The 11,379-nt window shown below is 37.2% G+C and overlaps 1 protein-coding gene across 1 annotated transcript; it reads left to right on the top strand.

The window, feature by feature from the left end:
* The first annotated feature begins 432 nt into the window (after positions 1 to 432).
* On the top strand, positions 433 to 3,520 carry LOC110750959 (scarecrow-like protein 22). The gene has a single exon (XM_021951354.2). The coding sequence runs from the start codon at positions 973 to 975 to the stop codon at positions 3,280 to 3,282; it is 2,310 nt and encodes a 769-aa protein (XP_021807046.1). The 5' UTR covers positions 433 to 972; the 3' UTR covers positions 3,283 to 3,520.
* Positions 3,521 to 11,379: the final 7,859 nt, after the last annotated feature.

Here is an 11,379-nt window from a genome sequence, read left to right as displayed (position 1 = left end):
GAAATGGGATTTTTCTCTTCTAAATATTTATTAAATAAATTTTATTTCTTTGGGATTTTTCATTTTTGGCATTGTGGAAATTAAATTGCTTAATTCAGTTGGAAAATTACATTTTTAAAAAAAAATATAAATATATTTATGTAAACATAAATCTTTTTTTCATTTTTTGTGTGGTTGAACATATATTTTAATTGCGGCAAAACAAATACATATAATTTAATTGTCTAGGAAGTTTGATTGGCATTTACGTGTGATGCATGAGAGTGGGTTTGAAGTGCGTGACAGTAACCCTAGCAGGGAGATAACCACATCTACAGACAAAAGCCACATAAAAAAATTGTAATAAAAAATGAAAATGAAAAATGAAAAATATAAAATGAAAAAAAAAAAAGTATGAAAACGAGAGAGAGAGAGAGAGAGAGAAGCACTTTACCACTTTTATATGTTGCACGCATCCACATAGCAGAAAACAGAAGGAAGACGAAGTACTACTCCTCTCAAGGCACCGGCAGAGGAGAAAGAAGAAAACCCTCCAAAAGGCCCAAACCACATACAAGAAATGAAGAAGAAGATGGTTCCAAAAATGGGTCTTGAGCCTTGAGGTCTTACATCAAACGCAAGAGCTTGTTTTGTTTGCAACAAAGACAGGCATCAAGCTACCAGAGGAACAGTAGCAGCAGCTAAGAGCCTAAGAGCTAGGTGTCTCTGTGTTCTGAGATTTCATTTCAACTGTGCATTCACTTGGGCAGCCTTTGTTTGAGTCAGAATTTGAATTAGGCCTAAAAAATCAGAGCTTTTGCTTCTGTAAATTTAAGCATTGAGCTCTTGGGTTTTTGTAAATTTGAGAAGAACCCATTTGTATTTTGTTCTCTGGGAGTCTTTTGGGAGGTGGGTTTTTGTTGTTCTTGAAAAAACTGGAGGTTGCTGGGTTCTTGGGTTTGTGTGTATTTTTATCAGTGTTTATTTTGTTAGATGAAGGCCATGCCCCTACCCTTTGAGCAGTTTCAAGGGAAGGGGGTGTTAGATTTCTCTTCTTCAACTTCAGATTCACAGCCACCGCAAAATCAACATCTCCACCACCACCACAATCAGCAGCAGCAGCAAAAGTGGAACCAAAACAGCAACAAAGAGAATTGCTATGTGGGCAGCATTGAGCCCACCTCTGTTCTCGACACCAGAAGAAGCCCAAGCCCTCCCACATCCTCTTCAACACTGTCTTCTTCTCTCGGCGGCGGCGGCGGCGGAGCCAGCGGCGGTGGTGGTGGCGGCAGCGGCTCTACAGACACAACCACCTGCTTGGCCACTACTGCAGCGGCGGTGTACGAAAACATATCTCAAACACCATTAGAAGAATCAAAATGTGGGCAGGCGCTTGGAATGGAGGACTGGGAGAGTGTCTTGTCTGAGTCTCCGGGTCAAGAGCAGTCCATTCTGAGGTTGATTATGAGTGATATTGAAGACCCTTCTCTTGGGTTGAACAAGCTGTTGCAGAGTGGAAGCGGTTCTGATCAGCAAGATTTGGAATTCAGTGCAGGGTTTCATGATGTGGTGGATCAAGGAGGCTATGATGGCTTTGAACCCAATACTGGGAATTTGGTGAGCAACATTAATGTTGATCCTTCTCTACATGCAACATCTGGTTCTGATTTTGCTTTCAGTAATAGTAGCCCAAATGTTCAGAGCACCAATGTGAGGTTTGGGTCATCATCTTCACCAAGCACCATGTTCTCTGCTTCAATGAACAACCCTTTCCCTGCTTCACTTTCTCCTGGCATGTTTCAGCAGCAGCAACAACACATGGGTATGGATGAGAAGCCTCAAATTTTCAATCCCCAGATGGTGATGAACCAAAACCAAGCTCAATTCACTCAAAACCCAGCTATGTTTATGCCTTTGACATATGCCCAATTGCAAGAGCACCACCTTCTTTCACCACCACCACCCAAAAGGCTTAATTCTGGTGGCTTTGGACCCAATTACCCGGTCCAAAGAGCACCGTTTACGAATCCCGGACAAGAGCTATTGGTTCGGGCACAGCAGCAGCATCAGCATCAGCAGCAGCAGCTTCAATTTCTTCCACAGCATCTCCAACAACAGAGGCCAACAATGTTGGCGAAGGAGAATATGTTGAGCCCAGCAGAGGGAACTAAAGAAATGATGAACCAGAACCAGAACCAGCAGCAGCTTCAGCAAGCAGCAATTGACCAGCTTTTCAATGCAGCAGAGCTGATCGAAACAGGAAATCCGGCACTCGCGCAAGGGATATTGGCGCGGCTCAATCACCAGCTCTCTCCCATTGGTAAGCCTTTTCAAAGGGCTGCTTTTTATTTCAAGGAGGCCTTACAATTGCTCCTTCACATCAACACCTCTAGTAACTCTTCTAATGCTTTGTCACCTTTTAGCCTCATTGTCAAGATTGATGCTTATAAATCATTCTCTGAAATCTCACCTGTTCTCCAATTTGCCAACTTTACTTGTAACCAAGCCATCCTTGAAGCTGTGGAAGGCTTCAACCGTGTCCATGTTATTGATTTTGATATTGGCTATGGTGGGCAATGGGCTTCTTTTATGCAAGAAGTTGCCTTGAGAAATTGTGGGGCACCTTCTTTTAAGATCACTGCATTTATATCCTCCACCACGCATGATGAATTTGAGATTGGTTTCACTCGAGAAAACCTCAAACACTTTGCTAGTGAACTTAACTTGTCATTCGACCTCGAACTTGTAAGCCTCGAGGCGTTGAACTCTGGTTCTTGGGGATTGCCCCTTCATGTCTCTGAGGGTGTGGCAGTTGCTGTTAATCTCCCAATTGGTTCATTTTCAAATAACCCTTTATCACTTACTATGGCCCTGCGCTTCGTTAAGCAGCTTTCTCCAAAAATTGTGGTCTCTTTGGACAGAGGCAGTGACCGGACCGATGTTCCATTTGCCCACCAAATCATCCAAGCCCTTCACTCTTACTCTGGCCTGCTTGAATCACTAGATGCTGTAAATGTAAACCCAGATGCCCTGCAGAAGATTGAAAGGTACTTGCTCCAACCTGGCATTGAAAAGATTGTAACCGGCCGCCACCTTTCGCCCAAAAGAACACCTCCATGGAGGACTCTGTTTTCGTCATCTGGGTTCTCCCCATTGACATTCAGTAATTTCACCGAGTCTCAAGCCGAGTGCTTAGTGCAGCGGACTCCAGTTGGGGGTTTCCACATCGAGAAGAGACAGTCTTCGCTTGTTCTCTGCTGGCAGCGCAAGGATCTCATCTCAGTCTCAGTTTGGAGGTGCTGAAGAACCAGCATTTTGAACTTGGTTATACCAATTAATTCTCGTCTCCGAGGTGCTTCATAACTTACTGCTTTAGTTTCGGAACCTTTTCAGTTTTCTTCCATGATGCTGCAACTATGCTAATTGTCTATGGTGCTGTAGTAGGCCTTTTGTTTCCAATGAAGAAACCGAACATTCGAAAGTAACTCAATGGCTTTGTACAGTTTTTTCATATTTCAGTTTCTTACTATGGATTTGGGTATATCTATTGTGGTGTTTTTTCATAATTAAGTTGGTGAGTTTTTGTTGTACACTACACAACAAAGAAAAGTAGAACTCAAGATATATGAGAAAATTATGTAAACTTCAAATTTGATACCCCAAGTTTTCAATCTCATTAAAAGTTTTTACCAATTGCTTGGAAGTTTTATGACATGGTTTTCAACAATTCAAAGGATTATTCACCAAACCCCAATGATTGTGAAATTGTATACCAATACTTCATTTGTATGTGAAAATCCCCAGAATATTGGAATTTATCTGGAAAACCGAATAACATGGATGTGCCTCTCTCTCTCTCTCTCTCTCTCTCTCTCTCTCTCTCTCTCTCTCTCTATATATATATATATATATATATATATATATATATATATATATATCATTTTCATGAGGTTCTAGCTGAAATCTTTGTCCCCTAAACCGGTACTTGTCAGAAAGTAGTGTTCTCTTGCCATGTTTATTATCTGTATTTCTCTTCAGATAACTTTCGGTTGTTTTAAAAAACAAAGTTTCTTGGTACAACAGTTTGGTGCAATCAAATGTTATCAGAAGTACTTGTTTCAATGCCAACTTTGTTTTGGTCTCCATCAGATGTGATTATTGGCATTTTCTAGTGGCTGCGACAATCGAAACTATTTTTGACTATATTTCGGTCTTTAGTTTGTCAATTATTGTCTTTCGAATACTCAATGGACCCATTCATACTTCCTCCCAGTCGCTGTTTGACATATATGTAGAAAGAACTCATTAAAAATACAATCATATAAGTTTTTTCATATGCATTAAACTTCTTTTTAGTATAAGCGACAATGTAAACTAAAGGGTAGGAGGCTTTCTCTCACACACGCATTAAACTTTGATCCGCTGTTAAGAATAATTGGCAAATGTTTATGCCAGTTGAGTTAGTTATGCAGTCCAAGATTGGAAACCAGACCGGTTGTATATATCAGATTAGATGATAGAATCTACCGAAAAAAAAAAAAGGTTTTAAATAAATAAATCATATATTTCTTAATCAATCAAACTTTGAAACGACACTTACTTTTATAGCAATTAATTTATTGTTATGAGGTTTTTTTATTGACCATAAATTATTAGTGCTAAATTCTGGTAGGTACTCCATAAATTACATATTCATTTGGCTAAACCTTTTTTTTAATATATTTAGGGCCAGTTTGGTATTGTTGTGCTGTGAAAATAATCACTGTGAGAGAAATCAAACGTAAGAGAAAGTAGTTTAGCATTTGGTAAACTTTTTAAAAGTGTTATTGGTATTGATTCCCGCATAATCATTAACCCCAGTGTCTCTTCGAAACTAATTCCTGCATAATCATATAATAAAAATACTTCATTAGCTGTTTTCCCTTATACCTTTCTCTCACAGCAATTTTTAACAATAAGTGATTTTCTCATAGTTTACCAAACAGGCTAAACTTTCTAAATTTTTTTTAAAATCACTTAAATAAGTAATGTCAAACGGACACTTAAAATACTCTTCCATTTCTTTAAGGCTCTCAAAGAATGGGATGTTCAATCATGCCCTAAATTAGCTCTATTACATACATGCATTTGAGAGACTTCATCAAATACTTATGACATTTTGTGATTGAATGTCAATCAATCATGGTAGGTGTATTAGATAATTAAATTTATCACACCACCTCTCATATACATCTACATATGTTATTGCTAGACATTGTGTATCTTAATGCATGTATTTATGTCAGCCCCTTGTATTATTATACACTAAAATGTTTTGTTGTTTACTAATTTTTTTTGCCTCCCCAAATGAAATCACATGGGTCGTGTTTTATTGGACCCCCAGATGATTAGTTTAGACACTTTCTTTTTAGCACCTTGGAAACACTTCATTAAACTACTTTTGTTTAATATATATTATATACTAAGGTTAGAAGATGAGGCCATGTTGTTGCAGGAGGAAGAAAAGACGTTTCTGTACCATTATTACTTTGTTTAAATATGAAGAAAGCCAACACTGGTTGGCTCCAAGGACAATAAAGAGTTTAATAGTTGGGCAAGTAATCTTATATTCTCCTTTTTTCTATCATAACATAACCAAGAGGATTAAGTACATTGGTTTTATGGAGATATGGGCTTACTCAAATTGGTTAGAGTGGATGTGCTCCTCACTCTGCACTTGAGTTCGAATACCCCTCGCTGTAATTTATATTAGATTAAAGTAGAATATCGTTGGTATATAATAAAAAAAATACATTGATTTTACTTTGTTTCAAGTGGATAAATAATGACATTAGCTATTGGTCTAACGATATTTTTCACCACTTTTTCAGATGAAATTTAACAATTAATTGATTGGATAATGGTGAAAAAAAAGTGATAAATTTAAGAGTTAAAATAGTTGCTTGTAAAAAAGAATGATATAATAAAATTAGAGTAGTGGTATTATCGAGGCTTAGAGCTCGTTTGAGACTGTTTCTTTAGGAAGCACATATGCTATTAAGCGCTTCTAGTAAAATCGTTTTCATTATAAAAATGTTGAAATTTTTAAAAGAAATCCAAGTGCTTCCTAAAAAATCAATTGCGATTGCTTTCTAAAAAAACACATACCAAATGCTTCTCCATAAAGTGTTTCTATTGTTTTATATCAAACATTGTCAAAAACGTTTATGGTTGTCAAAAAACGCTTTTAACGCTTACAGAAGCACTCCCAAAAAACCCTTAATAATTTGCATAGATCACCCACCAACTTTTGTTTTGTTTAAGAAAAAAAAAAAATAGCGGTAACCACCCACTCCTTTAAATTCAATATTCACACACAACAAAACACCCATATATAGCCCTAATTATTTTTCACTAATAGAAGACGGTGGTTGTCATGGGTGGCACTCCACCCCTTACCCCTATGAGGGGCAGCACCAGCGTATATAGTTAACCAACGTCCCTTACAGCTTCCTAGGGCTAGGGGGCGCAGCCATGAGAGCAAGAACCTCCTTGACAAGTGGGAGAGTCATGGCAACTTTGAGGTTTATTAAGAAAATAAAAAATAAAAATTTCAAATTTCATTTCTAAGCAATTTTAGAAAGGGTCAAACTGTAATTAGATTGATGGTATGGTACTAGCCCCACTCTTAACTTTCCGTTGAACTTACAAAATGTTGTAATGTACCCTTTGTAGTCCAAGTAGTGAGGGAGGGTAGGAAATTGAGTTGAGATTAGAATAGCCTGTCGGTGGATGCATCATGCATTGGCATGCTAGCTTCAAACTTCAAAGTATGTTTCAGTGGATTTCATTGCTCATGGATTCGATCTAGATATGTTGTCCATCTTTTAGTTAGAATTTGAGTGCTTGCAATGTCCTTGAGGCCAAGAACCCAAGGCCATGGCTCTGACGGTTGGATTCTCTCGACCTCTCTTCTTCATGATGACGGCATTCACTTTGTTTCTTACTTTTGTTTGAAGAAAAATTCGATTTCCAAATTCAAAGCAGGTGGGGTAGAAACTTTCTATTTCCTCACTCAAAAAATTTACTTTCAACTTTGTTAGTGTTTCCTTGACATCATATTAGAGATTCCAATTTCGTAATATGGGAAAGTTCTAAAGGAGCTGTTGGAGCTTTAAAGTCCTTGTGATCCAAGAAAAAGATTTTTGTCCAATTGATGTCAGCTTCACCCCTCAACTGGAGCCAGCATAAGAACTGACAAAAAATGCTAGATATTGATCAACTTTTGGATTGTCCAGAAAATTTGAGAGGCAAAGGCTAGTTGGGGAACAAAGCCATTGACATGTCCCTTTAGTGCAATGAAGGACAGGTTTCACAAGAACTATGATTAACCCGTTTGATAATCATTTCAATTTTAGTTTTTAGTTTTCATTTTTTGTGCTAGAGTACAGAGAAAGAGAGGATGAGAGGGGAGGATGCAAGGGAGGAGTAACAAAAGTGAAAACAATTTCAAAAAGATTCAGTTTTTAGTTTTTGTTTTCACTTTTTTTACTCCTTCCTCCCATCCTCACTTCCATGCTTCATCTCAATCATATCTTCACTCTCATTCTCACTTTCATTCTCCCTCTTTTTCCTCTGTACTCTAGCACAAAAAATGAAAACTAAAAACTAAAATTGAAATGGTTATCAAACGGGCCCTAAAGAGACCATAAAATTTGGTTGAGGAACAAAGGGAATTTCTTATCATGAAATAGGCTATTTCAAAAGGCAATGCATAGTCCATTTCAGGCTAAAGGAATGTGTCAATTATTTAGAAGGGGTGGAAGCATTGCCCTCCACAAATTAGGTGCAACCCCACACATCAAAGGTTAGCCCTAAGAGTAGTTTTCAAGGAGCATATACAGAGAACTCCAAATAAAACCCATGAACAACACCAATGAAAAATTTGTTCATCTTTTTGCTAAGCTTTAGTTAAAGGTCATTTTGCATTTCTGCCCCTGAGGAAGATATCAAAATCTTTACAACTAGCAAGTATGGTCCTTTCTTGTGGTCTCTAGGTGGCCCAATTGGGGGTGAAGAAAGGGAAAGAACATTTTGGATGGACCTGCCCTCCATTGTTTGCCCTTGTCAATTCAGGAGCTGAAAGCAGATTCCATGAAGAGGCCAGGGAGGCAAAGATAGAAAGATAGAGAGACCTATCTAAGCATCTTCTAGATATGGAGGGCCATAAAAGCAGCTCACTTTTTTCAAGTTTTCAATAAGAGAGAAAATCAACCTTCCTTGGAAAGTATAATGATAAACGACTTTTTATTAAGGAATTTGAGGTAAGCACTTTTGTCTTGGAGAAGCCTCCTCCTAGGAGTGAGGGGAGATTTCAGTTATTTTGAAAGAACAAAGATATGCTAAAGCCCCCCTCCACCCCCTTCAAAGACATTTGGCAGCTTTTGTCCTCTTCAAAGTTCTATAAATTGGGTAGGACAATACATAAAGCCTAATTGATCATGCATTTTCAATCAATGAAAAATCCACCATCAAATCTTGTAGAGGTTATTACAAAAATCACATAGAAAAACAATGAGACCCCACTAGCATAGCAGGAATTATATATCTCAATCAGCTACAATTCCTCTTCAAATGGAATTGAAATTTCTATTTATACTATTTGTTCAATAATTTACCAGGGATCATTTTCAAGAATCATATTCCAAAACTTCCCACATTTTTCTAAATCATGTCACAGTTTGACAGTTTCAAAATCATCTTTTCTTTATTTATTTCTGCATGCATATCCCCCTATGCTTTCTGTATCAATTATTTCATGCACGGCTCTCAATCGAATCTCCTCCTCAAGTTGATACTTCCTTTCCTTAGTCGCAAAGAAATGAACTGAGAGCCATTAATTAATTTGGAAATATTGGCTAGGATGATCTTTGCCATGCAAGTCATCTAGTGTTCGGGTTTCTTAGCTTTTACAGTAATTATGTTGTAAACCACATTTTTCTAGAAGATATTTTAATTACTGAGCAAGGTTCGGCTCCTTAAAACTAAGATTTTTTACATAATATACAAAGATTTTTTTTAATTTTTATATATAAGTAAGAACAATAAAACAGAAGCAACAAGAAGCCAATGGCAAAAACATGTGGGCATCCAATGCAAATGGCTAAGAAAAGTAATAAAAAGAAAAGCAAAAGTTGGTATGAGGTGGATGATGGAGTGGGGTTGGAGATACATGGAGGAGGGGTGTGTGTGTGTGTGTGTGTGTCTTAGAAAAGTTAAGGGTTTTGTAATCAGACAATCTTATTAGCTTCTATCTCTTTTTCTTAACTTTTATAGATGCTTGCCCACCATGCATATCTCCTCCAACTCTCTCCATCTCTTTTCCTCATTGTTTTTAATTTCCTCTATCTTTCTACTTTAATTTATCTCTTTCTTGTTTTCTTATTTAGTCAGCTTAGATACAACGCATTCTTTGCATCCCACACATTTTCTTTTATGCCAAAGCCCCAAACAAAAAGTAAGCACTCATATGATTGTCAAAAGCCATTCATGGTAGGCCCTCAAAAACAAAACACAAACACTCTCTCATCTTATTGCTCAAGTCTCTCTCTCTCTCTCTCTCTCTCTCTCTCTCTCTCTCTCATATTTGGTGGTGTTCTGGCTCCACAAAAAGTTTGCATGGATGAGTTGACTGCAACCTCCAATTCAGGGCCTGTTTTCTTTTTTATCCCTTCTTCTATCTCCATCTTTCTATCTGTATGGAAATCTCATCGAGCTGGGTCAACCCAACATTGATCACTTCTCATGTCTGTTTCATGCTTTATATTATATTATATATCACATCAACTTTGGTTTCGTTTGGTTTAATGTTCTAAATGACCTCCTAATAGACACATTATATATGTAAGTTTTCTTCTGCCATAGATGAAAGAATGTACTATTTTTCATGTAACTAATAATCTATTTCAGTGTAAGTTTTCAGGCACCATTCAAATCCATGAACTGAAGAATAACACTTTCATGTTATTTGAACAAAAAAATTTATTTTTTTATATTTTCAAAATGTATAAACAGCTGCAAATTAATGTTTTAAGAAATTCTAAGTTCGAATCCTCTTTTCCCTTAGGCCCCGTTTGGTTCATGGGAAAGGAGGTTTGGGAATGGGAATTCAATTGTTTTCCCATGTTTGGTAAGTTCGGGCATGGGAAATGGATGCCTTGCACATGGGAAAGTAGGGGGGAAAGTGATGCCCTCCTCTTAACTTGGGTTTTGTTTTCCCTCCTCACGGGAAAGTTTGGGAAAATGAGCCAACATTCAATGCACAATTTTCATGATTATTTTGTCCCTATGAACAATTTATAATTACAATGTATCATTAAATGCATTCTTTTTTTATTTGATTTAATATGTATATAATTGGAAAATTATACAAACTTTGTTTTCCATTCCTACTCAAAATAAATCTCCCGGTTACTTTCCCAACATTACCAAACGTGTGAAATGAATCTTTCATTCCCATTCCTTGGGAAATGACATGGGAATTGATTTCCCATCAAATTCATTCCGTGAACCAAACGGGCCCATCAAGATAAATTTCTATATTTATTGGGAATTACATTATTTTGTCTCAAATAGGTTCTTTTTAAACCAACACCCAACCAACATATAAGCCCAACAAACATCTGTTGGGTCACTCATATATCTTGAGTGGTGGTTGGCAACTTGGCCTGCCCGATAAATAATTGGTGACAACTTTCTTCAATTATTAGGGTTCTTTCGGTTTATATGCATGATAAGATATTGACTTTCATTCGGTTCATGCTACACCAAAAAAAAAATTTAAAAGAGCTGACCAGTTAAACAATTATAAGTCAATTGACATCAAACTAATTATATTGAGTGTGATGGTGGGATTTGAGGGAAAGGGGGGCCTTGTCCAAGTAAGCCTTTAGTTTTCTATGAGGACAAATTTTGACATATTTGATGAGCAAAGATATACCACTTTCATTTTTCAATTGATTAAAGATTTTATGGGTTAACAACTAGGTCAGCCAATTTATTGCACGGATATTAATGGGGTGGCAATTTCCAATGGGACCTGTTACACGATTCAAAACCTACACGGAAAAAACACAATACGAACCCGTATGATTAAAAAAGAGGTCATTTTTGGGTCAACTCGCCAGTTATAAATGAGTGGATTTCGGGTCAACTTGCTAACCAGCTAAAACACCTGTTTAACCCGTTTATTAAATGGGTCAACTTGCCAACCCACTAAAATACCTATATAATCAGCCAACTCGATAAAATACATATATAACCTGCCAACCCGACACCTGTTTAACCCATTTATTAAATGGGTCAATCCGCTAACCCGCTAAAATATCTATATAACCTGCCAATCCTCTAAAATACCTATGT

The sequence above is a fragment of the Prunus avium genome, chromosome 2, assembly GCF_965620075.1.
Source record: "Prunus avium chromosome 2, drPruAviu1.hap1.1, whole genome shotgun sequence".
Taxonomy (NCBI): Eukaryota; Viridiplantae; Streptophyta; class Magnoliopsida; order Rosales; family Rosaceae; genus Prunus; species Prunus avium.
This window is presented reverse-complemented; position numbering and strand designations above follow the sequence as displayed.